The sequence below is a fragment of the Lathyrus oleraceus genome, chromosome 1, assembly GCF_024323335.1.
Source record: "Lathyrus oleraceus cultivar Zhongwan6 chromosome 1, CAAS_Psat_ZW6_1.0, whole genome shotgun sequence".
Classification (NCBI taxonomy): domain Eukaryota; kingdom Viridiplantae; phylum Streptophyta; class Magnoliopsida; order Fabales; family Fabaceae; genus Lathyrus; species Lathyrus oleraceus.
Window position 1 is genome coordinate 391,530,412 of NC_066579.1, and position 21,918 is coordinate 391,552,329.

General features: G+C 34.9%; 3 protein-coding genes across 5 annotated transcripts; 2 read left to right on the forward strand and 1 right to left on the reverse strand.

The window, feature by feature from the left end:
* The first annotated feature begins 777 nt into the window (after nucleotides 1-777).
* LOC127109776 (uncharacterized) lies at nucleotides 778-1,546 on the forward strand. Its single transcript, XM_051046066.1, has 2 exons — nucleotides 778-868; nucleotides 969-1,546. The coding sequence occupies exons 1-2, from the start codon at nucleotides 778-780 to the stop codon at nucleotides 1,544-1,546; spliced, it is 669 nt and encodes a 222-aa protein (XP_050902023.1).
* Nucleotides 1,547-3,353: 1,807 nt separating this feature from the next.
* LOC127073874 (uncharacterized) lies at nucleotides 3,354-10,619 on the forward strand. The gene is made up of 4 exons (XM_051015124.1): nucleotides 3,354-3,678; nucleotides 4,537-4,680; nucleotides 4,766-4,971; nucleotides 10,208-10,619. Exons 1-4 carry the CDS (start codon nucleotides 3,437-3,439, stop codon nucleotides 10,366-10,368), a joined length of 753 nt encoding a protein of 250 aa, XP_050871081.1. The 5' UTR covers nucleotides 3,354-3,436; the 3' UTR covers nucleotides 10,369-10,619.
* A 268-nt stretch (nucleotides 10,620-10,887) lies between these two features.
* Nucleotides 10,888-13,636, reverse strand: LOC127073855 (transcription termination factor MTERF5, chloroplastic). 3 transcript variants are annotated; one of them, XM_051015104.1, is made up of 5 exons: nucleotides 13,330-13,635; nucleotides 12,936-12,985; nucleotides 12,619-12,825; nucleotides 11,438-12,528; nucleotides 10,888-11,363 (listed from the first exon to the last, which is right to left on the reverse strand). In XM_051015104.1, the coding sequence occupies exons 1-4, from the start codon at nucleotides 13,467-13,469 to the stop codon at nucleotides 11,438-11,440; spliced, it is 1,488 nt and encodes a 495-aa protein (XP_050871061.1). In that variant the 5' UTR covers nucleotides 13,470-13,635; the 3' UTR covers nucleotides 10,888-11,363. The 3 variants fall into 3 exon arrangements, with proteins under 3 accessions (XP_050871061.1, XP_050871069.1, XP_050871053.1); XM_051015112.1 differs by having other exon boundaries at nucleotides 10,888-12,528; nucleotides 12,619-12,851; nucleotides 13,330-13,636; XM_051015096.1 differs by having other exon boundaries at nucleotides 10,888-12,528.
* Between the last annotated feature and the right edge of the window lie 8,282 nt (nucleotides 13,637-21,918).

Consider the following 21,918-nt stretch of genomic DNA (forward strand, 5'->3'; position numbering starts at 1 on the left):
GGAAGAGATTGTTAAGTAGTTGCTTTGACAGGATGAAGATGAATATGTGCAAAAAAAAAAAGATGAAACCATAGGTTAATATTTTTATTAATATATGATGAAATTTTTGTGATACCTTAATAATTAATTTTTTCTATTAGTATAGAATGGATTTTTTGTGAAACCTTTCTTAATGGCGGATTGAAATATTTGAGATTCTGAATTATAGTATTAGAAGATGAATGATTTTGTTTCATAAACGTTATGCTTTTGAGCTTTGTTTTTTAAAATATTTTATAACTTTTATTAATTCATTTATTATTGCAAAAGAATAGTGTATTTTTGTTTAATTATGTTTTGTATGGCTGTGGTTTAAAAAGTTGATCCTTACAAAAAGCACCCATATAAAATTAATTCATGATGATTGTCAATGATTTCTCTAAAAAATTTAATAAAAATATCATATGAAATATGAAAGAGATTGTTAAGTAGTTGCTTTGGCAGGATGAGGATGAATATGTGCAAAAAAAAAAGATGAAACAATATTATAGGTTAATTTTTTTATTAATATATGATGAATTTTTTGTGATACCTTAATAATTAATTTTTTCTATTAGTATAGAACGGATTTTTTTTGAAACCTTTCTTAATGGCGGATTGAAATATTTGAGATTCTGAATTATAGTATTGGAAGATGAATGATTTTGTTTCATAAAGGTTATGCTTTTGAGCTTTGTTTTTGAAAATATTTTATAACTTTTATTTATTCATTTATTTTTGCAAAAGAATAGTGTATTTATGTTTTACGTTTTTGCAAAAGAATACATATTGGCAGGAACAATTGAAACGGTTGACATCATAAATCAATACGTTTTGGGATTCATACCAGGTATGCGTTATTCATTGTAAACATATTTATAGATACATTCATATATTTATATGTACTAACACAGATTTATAATAATAAAATTTCAAAATTTTTCCCAAAGGTGAAGAAAAGGAATATTTAAGTTCAGATTCTGTAGACACTTTTGACGGTGAAGGAAATGAAGCTTTTGATGTTTTGACCCCGGAATTTTTGAATACACTTACAACTTCCGGTCTACCTAACCACAAGATTAAATTGAAGATTGGGACCCCTATTATGTTGCTTCGAAACATTGATCAACCTGAAGGTCTCTGCAATGGAACAAGGCTTATAGTTACAAGATTGACAAACCACGTTATCGAGGCAAAGATTATATCTGGAAAGAATATTGGAGGGGTTATCTATATTCCAAGAATGGATATGACTCCAACACAATCTCCGTGGCCATTCAAAATGACTAGAAGGCAATTTCCCATAACTATATGTTATGCTATGACAATTAACAAATCTCAAGGTCAGTCATTGGATTATGTTGGATTGTATTTGCCCAGAAGTGTATTTAGTCATGGTCAACTATATGTTGCAATATCAAGGGTCAAAAGCAAAAAAGGGCTTAAGATATTAATCCATGACAAGGATAACCATCCATTGAATTCTACAACAAACGTCGTGTTCAAAGAAGTTTTTGAAAACTTATAGAACGTAAGTTTTTCATTAGTTATATTATATCAACAAATGTCGTTGTTTATTATTAGAATTTTATTGAATGAGTTGTATAAAATATACATTATGTTTTAACATTTGTTTATATGGATGTAATTGTTTTTTACAGGGTAATGAATCATCACTTCCTAAAAGGTTGCGGGCAGGTTTTGTATAAACCCAGTTTTTTAAGGACCAAAGAATTGTACGAAGTTAATGGAATGTTTATTCATAACATTAAGCAAATTATATTACTATAAATTAATAATGTTTTACTTTATTATGTCCCAAACTGGAAAAAGTTATTTGTGGAAATTTTTTGAACCCATTTATTGATCATTTAACATCCATTACATTAAAAAAAACTCTTATGCAATAAATTTGCGTACGTTGATCCAACCATATATATATATATATATATATATATATATATATATATATATATATATATATATATATATATATATATAAACAAAAAAATATATTATATTTTAATTTTTTAAAATAAATTATTGCACCCGTGCGAACGCACGGGTCCTTTACTAGTTTTAGATGACAATAGCTATCTAACCACTCTCAAATATCCATTAATAAATTTAATTGAATTAGATAAATAAAAATTACAATATATTATTTAATTAAAAAATAATAAAAATATTATCTATAAAAACATATAAAGGGAACACTTTGTTTTTGTTATAGTCTATTTTTCTATCATTTTTATTCTTATTTTATTATATTATATAATTCACTTAATAAATTTCATTAAAATTACTTTCACATAATCTCATACTAATTACTTTCATATTGTTATATTTAAAAAAAATTATATTTAACTAAAAATTACTGTTTATATTTTTAATGATGCACATTAAAAATGCGATCCGTCTAGACAATTTTGTTATTTTTTTAAGGATCGTGCTAACTAGTGTTCGGTTAAAATTTTCAAATAAAAAAAAAATTATATGTACATTGCATTAAATTGACACAATATTTTTTTTAAAAGTTAATCATTTTTATTTTCATTAAATACATATTCTTTTAGAAAAAAATTATATTTTTAATCTTTTAAAAAATACTCAATTTACCTTTTTAATATCTTAACTAGTGATTCGGAGAGGCTCATTAGCATTTCTCTTTCTTTAATAATAAATTTGTTTAAATGATTTCCATATTTTAATTTTTTAATTTTTTAATTTTTTAATCCCTCTATAAAAAAGTTTATCTTTTTATTTCACATTCAATAATTTTTCCCTTTAAATTTGTCTTGTTGACACTTTATTTTATGACGTGACATTGATATAACATTGTGTGGTACCACGTCATAAAATAATTGAGAAAATAAAAAATTATTTTAATAATATTATTTAATATAATAAAAATATTTACTGATTAAATAGTGGTGCACAACTGCACATGTCACACAATGAATGACAAATTAAATAAAATAAACCATGCCATCTCCACAAAAACTTCAGTTCTTAACCATATGTGCTAATGCAAACGTTTTGAAGATAATGTACTGAGTTTTATGCATATAGAGGATTTTCGCAAGAAGAACAAAGTTAAATGCATAATAACATTAACAAGCATAGTCACTTTCCATTTCATGCACAATCACTTCTTTCTCAACCAAAAAATATGATATCCATAGAAAATAATTAATTTAATCAACAAAATTAAAATACAAGTACCAAATGTGGATTTAAGTATAGTAATTAATTTTTTTTCTAAATTTAAGAAAAATAAAAATAAAATATAATAACTTGGATATTCGAAGTTGTTTATTATAGTTTTTTTGCAGGTTCACGTAGGTGGAAGAAGAAACACACAAAATCCCTAATTCATAATTGAATTTTGTGAAGAACAACAAAATCTCAGAAGAAAATGGGAGATTATCACTTCATATACAAGGATCTAGATGGAGCCTCCACTCAATGGGACGATATTCAAACCAAACTCGGCAATCTTCCTCCAAAGCCACCCGCTTTTAAACCCCCTTCTTTCACCCCTGCATCCGATCCCGATTCCATTCCCAAAGATAAATCGTGGATCGATTCCAAAACTCACGATGAACTTGAAGACCTCGAAGATGATCTCGACGACGATCGTTTTCTTCAAGAGTATAGGTACTCACCATTTTTCTATTGTTTTTCTTAAAAAAAACTGATTTTGGGTTTCCAATTTCCCAATTTTTTATGTGGGTCGTTATTGTTTTCGCTGGTATGATGAAAAATTGAATCAAGTTCGATTTTTGAGGTTAATTTCCTTGTTTAGGTTTTTCTCTTTTGATTCTGTTCCTTGTTGTATATGGTAATGGTGATGTGGGATGTCTCTTCTTCACCTGTTTTTGTGGTTTCATTTTTAATAAGCTGGTGCTGATTTTTTTTGTTTGTTTTTGAGAGTGGGTATTCTATGATTCACACGGAGGGTGATGAGAATTTAGGCATCTAGGTTATTCTCTTCCTATTTTTTTACTCAAACTGTTGGAAGCTTTTTGTATGATTTTTACAGATTCTATCTGTTTTTTTGTTGTTGGGATGTGGTTGGTTTTGGATGAATGAATGTTTGATGGTTCTGTGTATAAAAAATGTTAATAATACACTTGAATTATGTAGTGTAGTTTTTTAGGATCATTCAAAAAAATACTACTCTGTTTGGGTTTTCAAAACAATTCTCTAATATTTTGATTCAGTGTTTTTTTTAAACTTGAAAATAAGTATTTCGATATGAATTCCATCTGATGAGGTCTTTCATGAATTTGAAAGCTTCGAACTTTTGAGTTTTTTCTGTTTTTGATCACTTTCGTCTACCTTGGAGATGATAGAGAATGAATAAATGTAAAGTTGGATTTTCACGAGCTTGATATTTCATAGAAAATAAGTATTTAGGAGCTTAGTGATCTTATTGTTCTGTCAAAAATAAGATTTGTATGCTGTTTTTTTTTTCAGTCACATGCTCTAATTTGAGTAATTTTGCTGTGATAGGAAGAAGAGGTTAGCTGAGATACAAGAGGCGGCTAAAGTTTTGAGGTTTGGGTCAGTGACTCCCATTTCAGGATCTGATTTCGTTCGAGAGGTTTCACAAGCTCCATCTGATGTTTGGGTGGTTGTCATTCTTTACAAAGACGGGTATATGGTTTAGCAGTGATTGCTTTTAAAATTTTTTTTTTTTAATGTTTTTTGTGCTGAAGTCTCTTGTGCTTTTGTTCTACAGAATTGCCGAATGTGGGGTGTTGATGCAATGCATTGAAGAATTGGCTACAATGTATCCTGCAACAAAATTTGTGAAGATAATATCCACTGATTGCATTCCCAACTACCCGGATTGTAATCTTCCCACTTTGTTGGTATATAACAGCGGAGCCGTTAAAGGAAATTATGTTGGTATGAGTAGGTTTGGGCGAAGATGCACTCCCGAAGGTATTTATTTCTCTTAGGATGCCTGCAAGCTTCACTTTTCATGTTTTCTTTCTTTGATAGTTTCCAGTTGTTAATGTTATTTCAAGTATAAAAGGTTTGGCAACGGATTCTCTAACTTTAAGCCGCGAAAGTTAGTCTAACTTTCAACTATTACCAACTATAAGATCAACCATATGCTTTAAATAGTGTCACATGTCCTTAAAATAAATTGAAAACTGAACAAAATACCACGACACACAATAACTCCATCTTCTCCATTTGCCACACTGCAACTTTCCCCTTGCACAAAATCACTGTAATCAACTCCGACCATAACATCCACGCCACTGTGACCTCCCGGTTACAATTCACAAACAGTTGTATGTCAGTAAAGCAGAGTTCTTTAACGCCACATATTTTTATTGTCCGTGCAAGAAATTACAATCACCAAGAGCAGAAAGTCTGCCTTTAAGTTGGTACATGCTACGTGTTCTTCAAAATCCACTTGTAAAATCAGATTAACATGGTAAAAAAAAGGAAAGTCTGTATTTACTCGCAAGTTTCTTGACTATGTTTGTGAGCTGTGGAAATATTTGGCTTCTGGAGTTTATGATGAGGAGGTTGTCACCTATGTCCAAAAGTTTTCAGAGTATGCTAAAGTGGGATGCTTAAGTGCAGAAATGAATAAAGAAATTGATGTTTTCATTGCATCAACAAATGATATTCCGAAGGCCCCTTGGGATGAGGGAATTTGTAAAGTATGTGGCATTGATAAGGACGATGACAGTGTTCTATATGTGAAGCTGAGTATCATAAATATTGTTTGAGTCCTCCACTTGCAAGGATCCCTGAAGGAAATTGGTACTGTCTATCTTGCGTTGGTGGTAAACATTCCACACAAGATGTCACAGAACATGCAAAGATTACTGGAAAAACGTAGTAGTAAAAACTTCCAGGGAGAAGTTATCTGTCTTTATTTGGAAGCACTAACTCATTTATCGGCTGTAATGGAAGAAAAAGAATATCGGGAGTACAGTGTGGGAGAGCGAACGCCCCCTCAAGTTTTATGTGGCGAGTTGCTCAGCTCTTCCCTGATACGACATCATCTTGAGCAGTGTGCAGACTCATCTGTTGAGTTACATCAGAAATTGCGTGCACTTTCTGTGGAGTGGAAAACCTGAAAATTAAGGAAGATGTTTTATCCACAAAAGCTGCAAAATTTGATTTGTTGTCACAAAGTACCAATGGGGAAGTTGGTCTTAAGGAAGGGTTCTCTTTGTTCCCAAATACTAGTAAATGTCTTTTTAAGCCACATACTGCAACCACCAATCCTAATGGTCTTGGGGTATTTGTTGATAGTCTACCTTCAGAAGAGATTCCTAAAGAGAAGTCTAGGTTCAATAGTGTTGATAAAAGCATATCCGTGGCACATTCAGATTCTGATAGCCAAAATTTGAATTCCGTAGGACAACTTAGGACTGTACCTTTGGTTGTGGAGTCTCCATGTACAGATAAATCCCCCAAGTATTTTCAATCCCCAAATCATATGGCTCAAGGAATAAATGGTTACAGTGGAGCAACTCATATTCAGGGTATCCACTAGAAACGTGCGGTAAGGGATGTATCTACTTCTGCGTCATACCAGCAGGGACAATGCGTGCCTGTTGAAGTTTCCCAAAATGCCGTGAATGAGTTGGAGCCATACCATCTTGAGCTCAATGCCATCAGGCATAATATTTTGCTACTGCAGAACTCTATAACAAGCATAGGATCACAGCTGTCGAAGGTCCCTGTTCGTCAGGAATTTTTAAGTATTGATCCCAGTGAACGTTCATGTATAGTGGTTGATGCAAGTGCTGTTCTTCAGCATAGAAAAGGATTGCCGTTTAGCAAAGATTTTGCCGATAAGTTTTCTGCTCTGCAGCATTGGGCATTATCTGAGAAGGATAACTATAAAATGTTAGGGCTGATCAAGGACTAATCTCCTTTGAGTTCGCAACCACTTAATGCTTCAGGCAGTAGTTCACCGTGGATTGCTTATGAAACTGATTCGGAAATCGAAGAGCTATTGGGTTGGTTAACAGATAATGACCTTAAAGAAAAAGAGCTGAGAGATTCCATTATGCTGGTGCCAAAACGTAAACTTCAAGAGTTTGTTAATGCACACACTGAATGTCAGGTTGATTGATGACCAAGTGCCAAGAAATACACCATCTAATTCTCTTGTTACAAAGGCCACTTCCTTGCTGGAAAAGAGTTACGGTCCCTACTTTGAGTTGGATAATGCTGATGTAGTGAAGAAGCAAAGTAAAAAGAATAGAACAACTACTGATGAAAAGTTGTGTAGGTGTGAATGCCTAGAACCCATATGGCCTTCTAGGAAACATTGCTTGTATTGCCACAAAACCTTTTTGACTGATGTTGAATTTGAGGTACACAACAATGGCAAATGTAATGCAGAACTTCTGGCCTTGGGGAGAATAAAGATAAAAATGGATCTTCTAAAGGAAGAGGGAACTTGAAATGTGTGATACCTCACATGAAAAATTCAGAGCTTATGCAGAAAAAGCTGGAACCTCAATCAAAGTGTTCTAAGCTAAGTTTGAATTTGATTAAATTTCCAAATGATGGTTCCTCTTGCCCATTTTGGAGATATATGCTTGAAGTTTGTGACAGATGATTCCAACAAGAAACCTGTCAGAGAAATTGGTCTTATTGGTTCAGATGGTATCCCATCATTTGTTCCTTCCATATCTCCTTTTCTTAGTGATTTTACGCCATTCTTATCCCTAAGACTATGTTTGGATTGATGGAATAGAATGGAGCGGAGTGGAACGGAACATGATACAATGAAGTGGAGCGGAGCGGAATAGAACATAGATTTCATTCTATTGTTTGCGTATTTTTTATAATTTGACGGAATGGAACATAACAAATTAGTTCATTCCATTGCATACACCCCAAATCGGATGGAATGAAAATTGAAATATTTGATGAAATAAGATAAAATGCATTCCATCATGTTCCGCTTCATTCCGTCCCATTCTATCAATCCAAACACAGCCTAAAGGGCATGACATTGATGGTGGTGCCTCTAAAGCTTCAGAAAGCCGGGTTTCTCAGGAAAACCCTGATGGTGCTGGCATATGCCATGACATTAAATCAGGAAAATCCACTCAGGGTTTAGCTGCAAATGAAAGCAATGAAACAGGAAAATCCAGTAAATTGGGAGAACAAAGAGACGGAAAGTTATCTTTTTGTAATCCGGCTTCAGATATGGTAGTCTGGCTGCTGCGTGGTTCCTTCGTCGTCCTTGAGACCACTAGTTGGTAAAGTTTCTCATATCTTGAGGCAACTAAAGATTAATCTACTTGATATTCTGCGCTTCCAGAAGTTGCTCTAAGACCATCAAAGGCACAGTTGGACAGAAGACAGGCTTGGCGGGCATTTGTTAAATCTGCAGAGACTATATATGAGATGATTCAGGCAATAATTGCGCTGGGGATATGATTAAGACGGAGTTCTTAAGGAATGACTGGTGGTACTGGTCATCATTCTCAGCTGCTGCAAATCTTCTACTTTGCCTTCCCTTACTCTTCGAATATCCTCTCTTGATTCAGCCATTATGTATGAGAAATTGCCCAATTCAAGTTTAACTGTCAGCTCTGATCCTTCTGCCGTAGCAGAACAGAAACTGGTGATCACCGTGGACGCAGATAAAACCAAAGCAAGCCGGAAGTCAAGCAGGAAAAGAAAGGAATCGGATGGTTAATCTCATACTGTATTCTTGCCTGAGAAAATCAGAAAGCCGGTCCACTTTTTGTGGTCTGATATGGCCATCCAAAGTTGCATGATTTTGGATGAAAAGGTTACGGGGCCAACCTCAGGTTATTGAAGGGGGAAACTACGGGGCATATGCACCTCTGCCACCATCTGAGACCCTACTGGCTGTGCTGATGTCCAAGCCTCAGGGTTGAATGGGGGAGCATTACAGTCTTACCCTCTCTTCTGTTTAATTCTAATAATTGTTGGCAATGTGGCGCTCTGTGAAGGTGTGCGATGAATCGAATGGATCATAACGAGTGAACGTTACCCTGCCTTTACCATGTCGAAGTCAGACAATCCATCTCCAAAAGGTTTATGTTAATTATGTCATAATAAAGTATTCTGTGTTTATGTTGTGAAGGAAGACCGGCGCTTCAATTTGTCAAAACTATAATTCATTTTCACAACTACATAAAAGTAGTGCCTAGTATTATGCTGACTGCTGACTATGTTCTTGTTAGTACTGTTTAGAGAATTCTCTCTGGTCTGGGGTTTTTGGTTTTTTCCCTTGTTTTTCCTAAGCTATACAGAAACAGTAATATTGAAACTGAAACTGATATGAATTATATCAGAATATTTATACATAATTTTCTCTTATCTAGTTGAACTTGAACCTCTTGATTGCAGTCATTCACCCTCCCATCCATATCTTTTACTTCCTCGTCTCAAACTAAGTATCCCATTTAAAATATCTCTTATATTCTATGAAGTATGGACACAAACATGAACACCGAGGACAACACGACACCGGTAATAATTTGAAAAATTGAATGTGTTAGTGTCAGACACGGACTCTGTCACATCGGACACCAACTTCTAATGCCAATTATGGGCAGCTGGGAGAAGTTATTATTGATAATTACATTATTTAATGTTAGGAATAAATAGGGAAAAACAAGAGAAACTGATTATGGGATCATTATTGAGTGGTTTTGGGTGGGAGAGACCAAACTCTGGAATTCTCAAATTTCTTGGATAGAAATTGCTTATATTTATTCTATCAGTCTCTCTAAATTTTCTGCGATATACTAGTCTGTTAATTCTGTATTAATAATTTAAACGGTTGTTCTAGACAAATTTTGCAGAGGATTGATCTTTCATTTCTGTTTTCTTTAATTTAATTCACTCACTATTAGTACCAGTTTCTATCATTTTCAGAGGTGTTGGTGCTACATGACTTATATCTCTTTCTCTTATATTATTTATCCCTTCAGAATTTCAATAAAGCATTTTATTTTTTTTAACTTTTTTCTAATATTATTCTTTATTAAGAATTAAGACAGCTGCAAGTATAAGTTGATTGATCATAAATGAGAGCACTGATATTTTGCATTAGAAATTAGTATAAGCAATCATTGTCATAAGATGTTTTATACTCTACCTATACCTATAACAAGGCACATTGAATTCTTGGCTTATTTTTTTACATCAGGTGTTGCATTGGTCCTGTGCCAATCAGATCCTGTACTTAATGATGGCCAGAGCAGAGACGAGGAATCAAGACAAGCCGTCATCGATGGAGTTCGCAAGAGGTTTATAGAGAAAGTCGTCGCCGATCACGAAGAGAAGGACTATGATTCGTCAAGTGATTAGCATTTTTGCTTGTCTTTGTTGTTTTCTTTCTCTCTCTTTCTTTTGGACACATGTTTCGATGAAGTTGAAACCATACATTTGTGAAGAACTTTGCTCCCCCAAAGAAATCTTCTGTGTAGTGTGATAAGGTTTATTGTAGTAGTTGTTGTAGGCACTGCTAACTTAAAATGTTAGTTTGAAGTGTGATTTTCAATTTACTAATTTCCAATTTACTAGTCAATAGACTGTAAATTAATTTCAGTTTGCTTTCACATCTTTGCTTTAATTTTTGTTGTTTGTAGGTTAAGGATTTACCAATCATGTTTTTCTTGTAAAATTTACCACTTACAAAATTTAGTATGACAGGGCAATTGAGTTAAATTTCTAAATCTAAAATCAGCTTTGCAGAGCCAAAAATTTGAAATGGGATTGTTATTTCATAATCTTTCCACTTAGATATCATTTAGATCCATAACTTACATAGCTAAAAATAGGACTGCTTCATTTCATAAGCAATGAAATAAGCAATACAAGTAAGAATATCATCAAAGACTATAGAAGCAACATAATTTATGGTGGCCTTAGCCAAAGTACAAGCAAACTTATATGTTTCCTTGCAAATGAAACTAATGCTTTTTCAAGACAAACCAGTACCAAAATCTGGTGTCATGTTACCAAACTGCATCCTCTAATTGGCTATTTTACAAATTACACAAAAAAGATTCCAATCACTATATGGACTCAATACAATCACATATACAATAACAACTGGTAAGTAGATTTAACTAGTGTTATTCATGTAAAAAAACCTGCAAAAAGATGGTTGCAGGTGCTAGCATGTTTCAAAGGCACTTCAAAACAGCTTAAATGCTTGACTTCATGGCCGAACTGCAAATCCTGAAGCTACGTTTCAGTATAACTACAACCTTTCACTGCATATATGAATTAAAAGTTGTAATTTGCGATGCCATTGATCCGAAAAGGAGAAGAAAAAGTCGTCGTGACCATCTTCTGACCTGAAACATTGCCTGAAAGTCTCAATTTTGGTTATCTGATTGAACAACCTTGCTACTATAAACAGAGTCCTGACCTAATCAATTTGCAGTTTCTTCATTTTCTTTTTAAGAACATCTTCAAATTTGCTGCTTGATAGTGAAAGAACCTGATTCAGCAATAATCTCACCCCAGAACATTTCAAGCGCGCATATCTCGGTTTAATCCGTCGTTCTAAATTGTATCCAAAAAAATTAGGGAACTTAACCAGCTCAGATTTAGGGTAATCCATAGTCAAAAAGAAATCCCATTTTGGCATTAAATTCCCAGTCAAGCTGAAAGTGTACAATGGTCCATATCTCGAAATCATAGTCCCAATTTCTTCCAAAGTGTATCCCCTCTCCAAGAAAAATTCCGTTACAGGCTTTATATTAGCCTCAATGCTAAGACCAAAATTTTGTGGACACTTGAATAGAAGAAGGCCAACATCAACTCCCAAGGAATGAAAGTACATAGCTGTTGGCCGGAGATTGTCCTCTACACTGTAAGAAACAATATTAGGGTAGCGAGTTAAGATCTTACCGATGCTCTCTTCGGAGATGCCTAATTCAAGGAGAAAATCTATACTTTCATTAATCTTTTGCCTGCTATAAGTTAGCAAGGCCGGGAAGCGGTAGATCACCTTCGCCCATTGTTTCTTGTCAACGCCCAAAGATTCCAAGAATTTCATTGTCGGCTTAAGATTTTCAGATAGACTGATTCCACATAACTGGGGCCTTTTCGTGAGGATAATAAGAATTTGTTCTTTTGGCATTCCAAGTTCAAGTAAAAACTCGACCACCGGCTTAATTTTACCATCCAAGCTATAGTTCGCGAAAGCTGGGTACCTCCGTATAATAGTCTTAATCTGGCCAATTTCCATTCCAAGTTCCATGAGATAAACAAAATGAGGACGGAGATTTCCCGCAGCAGGGTCTAGCCCACTCACTAGAGACACGGCTTTAAGTTTCTTGGACAATACCGCTGGACTAGGATTAGGAGGGGGAATCGGCTCGGCTGACTTATCCTTAACAGGTGGGTTTGGATAGTTTTCCACTACATCCACTAGAATATGTCCGTGCTCTTCGAAAAGCGATTCAAGATAAGAGATAAGTGCATCCCTGATTTCAAGAGTTGTAAGCTCTCTCCCTGATTAATATGCCAAAGAGTCCGCAATTAGCAGGACCCAACGTAAAAGAAAAAGTTGAAAGAAAAGTGATTAATTTGCAGCAGCCCAACCTGAAAGGTACCAAGTTTTATGCTTAGAGTGAAGCTTTGAGATAAGGTGATCAATAAAAGGATCTGATCTGTTGATGATTTTTGTTGCATTTGCATTGCTCAAACCTTGTTTCTTCAAAAACAAGGTCAATACAGCCTTGGCTTCTTCTTTTTCTGCTACTAATAGCATCGGGGACAATAATTTAACGTTTAATGACTCGTTTGTTCCTGAGTAGAAAAGCGTCATGAAAGGTCTATGCTCATTAGAATAGTATATTATCACATAAACCTCATGTCAATTGCAACATCTACATAAAACCTTAAACAAAACAGCATACCAGATTTTGCCTGACAAAAGAAAACCCTTGCAGAGAAAGGAACTTGAGTCCTGATGCAAAATCTTCATATCAGGGAAAAATCCAAATTTGCAATATCAAAATAGAACATTCATAATTTCATATAACTCTAATTTGGGATTTGGCAATTAATTGACATTAACATAGTATATCCTATTTTGCAACCACAAATTCAGATAACCTACAATCTCATTAAACCCTTCTAGGGTTTTTCTATCTTGATTCTTTCTATTTAGGTTTTGATATTGAAATGTGTAAAAATGAAAGGATATACATATGTTGAAGTAATAAAGTAGTGAAAGAAATTTTGGATAAAAATACACTATTGATACATGAAAATGGAGGAAGAAGTTTGAAAACAAAGGAAAAAGAATACCTTTTGGGAGTGGAAGAGAAAAATGCGGCGGAATGGAGATTCTGGAGCGGTTGAATTGAGGAGAAAGTTTTCATTTTTGAGGGTTTTGAGAGTTGCAGTGTTTGAGGAATATCACTGCAAATAAAAGATACGAGAAACATAGCAGCGGGTGCTGCTGGTGAGTTGTGCGGTGAGAGCGACGCAGGAGCTTGGCTTTCACGGTGGTTAAGACGACGGAGGAAGGTTCCAGTTGCGCACAAGTATGGCTACCGGTGAATCTTCTAGCTTCTGTGTTTCTTTCTGGTAAAATAAATTCATGTATTTTATGGCTAATTAAGATTTTATTAGAAGATGAATTAAAATAAGCTACCATCAAACTTTTTAATATATTTTTGAATTAAATATACTTTTGATTCTAATAAATATTGTGATTTTCAATTTTACCATAAAATGAACGGAGCGGAATGGAGTGGAACGGAGTGAGACGAATCGGAGTGGGACGAAACGGAATAGAGCGAAGTGAGACGAATATCCCATTCCATTGTTTGAAAACTTTAGAACGGAATAAGACAAGTTGTTCATTCCGCATAAATTGGAGGGGAAGAAATATGGCGGTAAGTGATGAAATAGAATGGAATTCATACCACTCCATCGAATTTTAAATGATTCAAACAATGGAATACCATTCCATCTCATTCTGCTTCGTTCCATCTGATTCCATCAATCTAAACAAAGTCTTAGTTTTTTAAAAAAAGTAATTTAAAATGATTCTCCTAATATTTTATGTCTACACTTTTGATCCTTCTATCAACGTCCGTTAACAGAAACTGACGTGACACGTCACGTGGAAGGTTTTTGGTGACTGAACGCGCACATGACAGTGTAAACGTGACAAAGATGCTCATGTGGCATGCCACGTGCCTAAGGTCACCACCATACTTGAACCCATAAAAAATTGTAGCCAATTGGTAGCTAAAATCATAACTAATTTGTAACAAATTCAAAAACCAAAAAATTTATCCAATTTTATTTACTTTTTGTTGATGATTTTAGTTGAGCCATCAGTATAATATTTCTCATCATAGCTGGTGTCACTGATCTATCCTTGTTAATTGTCACCATTACCATTGCGTTGTTGCATTTTATGGAGGGAAGTGGAAATTGTGAACAAGAATAAGTACATGAGGTTGATGTGTTTAGTAGGTGATTTGTCTAAGATTTTGCTTCTACAATTGTCAATATCTTCGTTTTTGTTGTCAGCAGTACAATGAAACTCCACAACAATTAGACAAGTATTTTCCTCAAGGATACGTTGTTGCAAACTTGACATATGTTGTCCAAGTTAGTATTTTCCTCAAGAAAAGATGGTGAATCATTCAAGCCTTGTAAAGTGATAGGTTGCAATTTTTTTTTGAAGTTATGAGTATTGTACATGACCTATGTGTTGTACTTGGTATGAACTTCTACAAACCCCATCTCTCTGATTTTTTGAAACAACAATTCAATTGACTCTTTTGCAATCATTGTTTTATTATTTTTTTAAATTTCAGGGAACAACAAACGACAACACACGAGTACCTAATATACATTTTTTCTTCACTGATACATTCTTCACTGCTTGCATGTTTTTATTTTGGTTGTTAAATTATTGTTGATTTATTTCAGGCTCAATTACACCATGGGTCCTTTAGGATATTTAATTGTAGCAAGTTGGTCCTTTAGGATTTTTTTGCTACATATCAGTCCTTTAAGTTGCGTAACATCTACAACATTGGCCATTCTTTTATGAATTTGTTTCAAAAATGCACAACTGTCATTAACGGTGCTTATGTTGCTGTTACGTTGTTGAGAAGGATGTAACTTTGCTGAGATGTAACAACTATCATTTTAGTAACATAAACCCTATGTTTAACTATTTTTCTATGTTTAGGGGTTGTTACATGCATTGGAATTATTGTTTCCAGGTGTTGACCAAAAATTTTGTGTAAGACACCTATACAACAACTTTAAAAAAATATTTCCTGGCAAGCCGTTGAAAGAACTGATGCAGAGAGCAGTCAAAGCAACATATCCTCAAGCATGAGAAAAGGAAATGAAGTAGATAAGGAAGGTTAATGAAGAGGTCTTCAAATACTTATGGAAGATTCCACCTATATTTTAGAGTAAGTTTAGGTTCAATTATAACAACAAATGTGATGTGCTGGTTAAGAATATGTTAGAAACATTCAATAGTGTTATAATTGGACCAGCATAAAAGCCTATTGTTACAATGCTAGAGGATTTAATAGGGTACCTTATGGATAGATGGGTAACAAATAGAAACAAGATTGAAGCTTATAATGGTTATGTACTTCCAAGAATTAAAAAGGTTTTGGAAAGACAAACTGAAATATCAAAGTTCTATATGGCTAGGTAATTCACAAACTGAAATCTCATCATTATTGCATTTATTTTATCTCAAAATACTTACTAACTCAATGAAATTTTTACGTTTACAAGGCTTGCTGGTGATATGATTTATGAAGTAAGGCATAACAATGTGTTGGGAGAAAAATTCACAATTGATCTCAAGGAAAAGGAGTGCTCTTGTTGGAGTTGGATGCTCATTGGCATTCCATGCTACCATGCAATTGCATGCATCCAAAGTAGAGCTGAAGACCTTGCAAATTACATTCCTACCATGTATAGGAAGGAGACTTACCAGACTTGCTACATACTTATCATTTACCCAACCAATGGCCAAAACTTAATGAAAGAGACCCCATACCCCAACATGCTTCCACCCCCATGCACCATCCCAACCTGCACCATCTCAACCTGTACCATCTGAACCTGTGCCATCCTAACCTACACCATCCCAAACATAACCAATTACAAGACTTCAAACTAGACTATCACCAAGAAGAACCCAACACACAAATTCACAACCCCAACCCCAACCTACGGCAAAACTTTAAACTAGGCTATCACCAAGAAGATCCCAAGCTCAATCAACACAAATCCAAGCACAACCAACCACAAGACTTCAAGCAAAGAAGGAGCACACCACTACACTTCAAATAAGAGTATCACCAAGAAAAGGGACTGCAACATTTTGGGGACCAACAACAACTTTTCAGCCACCAAGAAGGACAATCCCTAAGTTGCATATAAAGAGAGAAAAACCATTAGAATGTTGATTGTTATATTTTGCTGAACTAAGAATCATGTAATTTTTCTAACTTAGTAATATGTAATTTGAATCATCACTTTATGTTTTGGATGTCTACTATGTATTTTGGATGGATATTTCAGGTATTTTTATGGTATTTTGGTTGCTTAATGAAAGATATTAAGGACTTATCAATATTTTGGTATGTTTAGTCAATGATGTCTACAATGTCTCTTAAAGTGTGACAAATATGGACACAATACTGTAACATAAAATGTGACAGTTGTCGCAACCTAAAAAATATAGATGTGCGAAAAAACAACCGGCGAGAAAAGAAATGACAGAAGAGTCGCCACCGTGCGTTATTTATCCCAAAGGAGGGAAAGGAAACGCTCGAAGTAAACCTGAAGAAAAGGAAAAGAAAAGACAAGGTCTCGCAACCAAATCTTGGGTTCGAGAGTCGATTATGCGAAGGGAAGGTATTAACACCCCTACGCATCCGTAGTACTCTACGGGATCCACTCTTGTTGTTCTTGTCTAAAGGGTGTGTGTTTATCTAATGTACTATTTACTAAAAGAGGGTCAAAAGAAAATGACTCGCACGGATGTCGCATCCACTGCATACGTATCTCATCTGAATATGAGAATCAGAGTCTTCGTAGCTCGGCTACCTATGGGTTAAAGAGAAGTGTGCTCGCTAAGACATCGCGTCTTATGCCTACGTATCTCATTTGGAATGAGAATCAGAGCAAAACGTAGTTCAGCTAACTACGGGAACAAAGGTCTCGATTGCAACTAGGGCAAGAGAAAGCGAAGGTCTCGATCGCAACGAGGGCGAGAGAAAAGAATCGCAACGAGGGCGAAGGCAAACAAAGATTAGTTGTTAGTCGTCAGTAAAAAAGGAACTCGGAAAGACATCGCATCTTGTGCCTACCTATCTCATCTGAACATGAGAATCAGAGTTGCCGTAGTTCGACTACATAGGGTTTGCCATCTGAATATGGACCTACAAAGGAGGACACCAGTTATGTCAAAGGAGAGTGGGCAATGTGCTCACGTCCTAGCAGTAGGTGTCGCAGCTCGCTGAATCGAGTCTTAGGCAGTTACCTCTTTGCAATAGAACGGACTACATGCCACAGGATCGGAGACGCACAGAAGGTCTAAAAAATGGGGAAGCTCTGCCCTAGAGTTGTCATGCAATGTGGACATATGAGTTAGGATTTACAAATGGGAACATCTACCTAATGTTAGCATACAAAGAATGAGGGAATTCTACCTATGTTATCATACAAAAGAAAAAGGGAGTTCTACCTATGTTATCATACAAAAGAATAAGGGAGTTCTACCTATGTTATCATACAAAGGGTTCTACCTAATGGGTGCTACCTAATCGGAACAAGAATCAACGGATGGAGCAAGGAGAGGATAAGGGTAAGGGTAGATGGCGATGCATGAAGCAATCGACTTACAAGAGGTAGATGGCGATGCATGAAGCAATCGACTTACAAGAGAAATGGCGATGCATGAAGCAATCGACTTACAAAAGGAATGAATGAATACATGCTGGTTATGTTAAGTTTGGAAAATGATTACTCGACGTTGGATCGAGGTTTTGATCTTGTTTTGAAATAGTTATTGGATGTTCTTTTATTTCTTGTATTAACAGATGAATAAAGAATGAAAGAATAAACATTATACACTTCATGGGAGAGGGGTACATTTGTTATGAATGGGGATTGTTCATGGCAATCTAACAATAAAAATAAATGCCTCATACATCATACAAGTAGGCAACAGTTATCAAACAATAAGATATATAAACAAGTATATGATCAAATCAAATAATCGAAGAATGAAATGAATGAGCATTAAACAATGTATGAGATGTATAAACATGTTAAGTAGTCAAACAATAGAAGCATGGATGAAAGAAACAAGTATACAAAATATCAGATGAATCAGACAGATGCAACTATGCACACAAAGGATCAATGAATAATTTAATCGGGAAATGATACAAGGATCAAATAAAATCAAGATGAAAAGCCTCTAATACATGGCATATGAGATGAACAAGGGAGGATCAAAAGATCTCTTCAATCGCCATAAGCAATCCCTAAGTCAAACATCAATCATGGAAAAGTCAACTGAAAAGTCAAGTCAACTTGAAAATTATCAAATAAATAGTAAATTAATCACAAAAATTATGAAAAATTAAACTAAGTTAGGTGGGGTAAGGACATCATCATCCCCCAAAAAGATTTTAAAAATAATGTGAATTGGTTATTGAATTAATTGAATCAAAACAAAGGTCAAACCAAAAGTCAACTGAGCAAACTAGGTCAAAAATAAATCCAAAATAAATTAAAAATGGGAAATAAAATTCCAATAAAAGGTCAGTTTGACCATGAGACATTGGTCAACCCTCATCCCAAATATCAAAACCTAAAAATAATTCTAAGTCATGAAAATAAAATAAATGAAAATATGTGTGTTAAAATGGACTATTTGAAACAAATAATTAAAATAAAATATTAACAATAAATAAAATATGAAAATAAAAATTAAATAAATTAAATAAAACATTAAAGAATGTAAAAAATATTTTTTGGTATTTTTATGAATAAATAAAATATTTTTATTAATTAAAAAGCAAAACAGAAAATAAAAAAAGAATTAAGAAAATGAAAAAGAAAATAAATGAATGATGGAATAATGGGCCAAACGCAGGGGTGTCAACAGCAAGCGAATGGGAGGCCCACGGTCCAAGCATTTTTCAGTGTGACACAGCAGAAAATAAATGTGACATTTAAGTATTATGTGAACATGTGGCTCAATTGGTCAAGCTTCCACTTATGCACTAGCGGACAAAACAAGGGGAGGACGACTGGGATTGCATGGGCGCGCGCGGGATCGAACGGTGTCTAAGCGGACATGTGTTATTTTCCATGCAAATGAAAAAAAAGCCCTACAGCCATGCATGCATACGTGTGAAACGCAGGAAATTTTTCCAAACTTCCAACTAATATATCTCCCTCTATGGTGCTCCAAATGGGATGATGTAAAAATCAAAGTTTGAGTTTGGAACATGTAGAACACAATGATGCTTTATTTTATGAAAAATAGTGGCCCTAGCATGTAGAAAAGTGAACAACAAGGTAGACTCATGCAAGGATACGGAAAAAATTCAATGTTACAAAATTCCAACTTAGAGCAAAGCCTCATATCGAAGGGTTCATGGACAAACATGGTATATTGTTAACATGGAAAATAAGCATGGCATGACATGGTATAAATGAAAAAATAACATGGAGTATGGATGGTAAGCATGGAAGAAAACAAGTGGTGAACAAGTATGATATGATGAACAAGCATGGCAAGCATAGTAAAGCAATAATGAACAAGTCATAGGATGCTTACCTAGTGGAAAACAGTCCACTGCTTCTTGGGGTGGAGGAAATGGAAAGGGAAAAATGCTACTTTGAGTGCTTGTGCAATGGAGAAGGAATGGAGAAAACAGATATTAACCTTGCCTTTGTTTGCTTGCTCTGAAGTTTTGCAGCCACCCTCTTCAGATTAGGGTTTTAGAAGCTTAAGTATGTAGAGTTAGAGTGCTCTTAATGGGCTTGAAAGGCTTGGTTCGGTTCATGACAAAATGATGCAAAAAGTGGTGCAAAAGGTGAGGTGTATTAGAAGATCTAATTGTGGCAAAGCTTAAGTGAGTTGACAACAAAAGTACATAAAGCAAATGGCCAAATGAGGAAATGCAAGGGCTGGTTGGTTTATGCAGCAAGGCATGGAAATAAGTCCAACAGGGTGACTTTAAGACTTTATATCTTGATGAATACATGTCCAAATGGCAAGGCAATGCAAACAGTAGAAAGAGGGCATGGAGCTTAACATCTTTCATGTTGAACACAACTTGAAATGATGAGTGGAAAGAGGTGAAAATGGCCATAAAGTTCAGGTTCCATAGCTGCAAAATGGTTGGGCCAGTTTGGCCTAAATGCTGTCAAAGAATTCAGTTTATGATACCAACTTTAGATGAGTGTATCTTTCAAACCAATGATCCAAATGGGATGATTCCAAAAGGATGTGAAATAGGACATAACAAGGTACAACTGTCATGATGAAAGTATTTTCAAAAGATGCCTTGAAGTGCAAGAAATATGGCCCATAAGTCTTGACAAATTTTGCAGATTTTGGACTTAGAAAATTTTCTAAGTGTTCTAAAATAATGTCTTACTTTGACCAAGCATAACTTTCTCAATTGTAATTCAAATGAAACAAACTTTATATCTCTAGAAATCTTGAAACAAGAGGAACAACTTTCATGTTGGAGAAATTTTCAAATGGAGCTTTCATCTTGATGGAATATAGGCTTAAAGTGGGTGCAAAAACCATAAAAACTTGCCTTAAATGGAATGTCAACTATTTCCAAATTTAGTAACTTTTCCAACTCCTGATTAAATGATGAATCCATGATCCAACCTTGATAAAATTTCACATGTAGGCTCCCTTAGGCATGAATTTTGAGATTCCACTTTCAAAATGTCAGGAGTTGACTTTTCTGACCCCACAGTTGACTTTTCCCAAACCGTCTGATTCTCGACTCCATTGGTCAATTGAAGCACCTATGGCTCAAATAAAGAGCTGATCTTTTGTATGTAGACCCTTGTGGACATATGGAGGACCATGGAAAAGAGTTTCACCCAAAGAATAAAAAATAAACCGATTTTATACCAAACCCTAGTTTTAGGGCAAAAATGACTAGGAACTGATTGCACTGATTGCCAATGGATCTTTCTGTGATAACCACGGATCTTCTTAGGCCAAGATGCCTCTATAATCATGACATGAATGAGCCCCTTCACTTCCAACTAAACCTTGCCTGTTGCAAATAGCCATGAAACCCTGATTTCTGATTAAATCCATATGCACACTCTGAGAGCTTTTAATCTTCCATTGATGAAACCGAGGACCATAATAAGACATATGGTACCCCTTGAGACTTGTATATTTGGAGAATGAAGTCCAATTCTCAACTTTGATTTGTGTGGGCTCCTTCTGTTAAGGAGTGATCAATCAAACCCTGATTTCCCAGTCACTAATGTAGTATGTAATGAGTATGACCTAGTATGATGCTAATGCAATGTGAAACATAATCCCATGCTTCCAAGAAAAATGAAGGGTAAATTTTGGGGTATTACAGCTGCCCCTGTTCAATCAACTGGAGACCCGAAAGGAAGATAGCAACGACTTTCGCACTTTCGAGGTATCAAGGGATTGAATACAATAAAACCCGGAAATTTACACTGAAGTGAAATGAAGTAAAAATGCCTGTCAGAATCGGAAAAGAGGTGGTCTTGAACAAGAATCCGTCTGGTACGGTGAGAATCGGTCTGGACACCGAAAAAGAATGATAGTCTGAATACCAAAATAAATGGTAACACGGGAAT

What these genes read in the sequence shown, in the direction of transcription:
- LOC127109776 (XM_051046066.1), top strand. Translation starts at nt 778, where the DNA reads ATGTTTTACGTTTTTGCAAAAGAATACATATTGGCAGGAACAATTGAA. An exon ending in CGTTTTGGGATTCATACCAG is followed by an intron (nt 869 to 968) that starts GTATGCGTTATT and finishes TTTTTCCCAAAG; the next exon opens with GTGAAGAAAAGGAATATTTA.
- LOC127073874 (XM_051015124.1), top strand. Translation starts at nt 3,437, where the DNA reads ATGGGAGATTATCACTTCATATACAAGGATCTAGATGGAGCCTCCACT. An exon ending in GTCATTCTTTACAAAGACGG is followed by an intron (nt 4,681 to 4,765) that starts GTATATGGTTTA and finishes TTTGTTCTACAG; the next exon opens with AATTGCCGAATGTGGGGTGT. An exon ending in GCGAAGATGCACTCCCGAAG is followed by an intron (nt 4,972 to 10,207) that starts GTATTTATTTCT and finishes TTTTTACATCAG; the next exon opens with GTGTTGCATTGGTCCTGTGC.
- LOC127073855 (XM_051015104.1), bottom strand. Translation starts at nt 13,469, where the DNA reads ATGTTTCTCGTATCTTTTATTTGCAGTGATATTCCTCAAACACTGCAA. An exon ending in TTCTCTTCCACTCCCAAAAG is followed by an intron (nt 12,986 to 13,329) that starts GTATTCTTTTTC and finishes ATTTTGCATCAG; the next exon opens with GACTCAAGTTCCTTTCTCTG. An exon ending in TAAAACTTGGTACCTTTCAG is followed by an intron (nt 12,529 to 12,618) that starts GTTGGGCTGCTG and finishes CATATTAATCAG; the next exon opens with GGAGAGAGCTTACAACTCTT.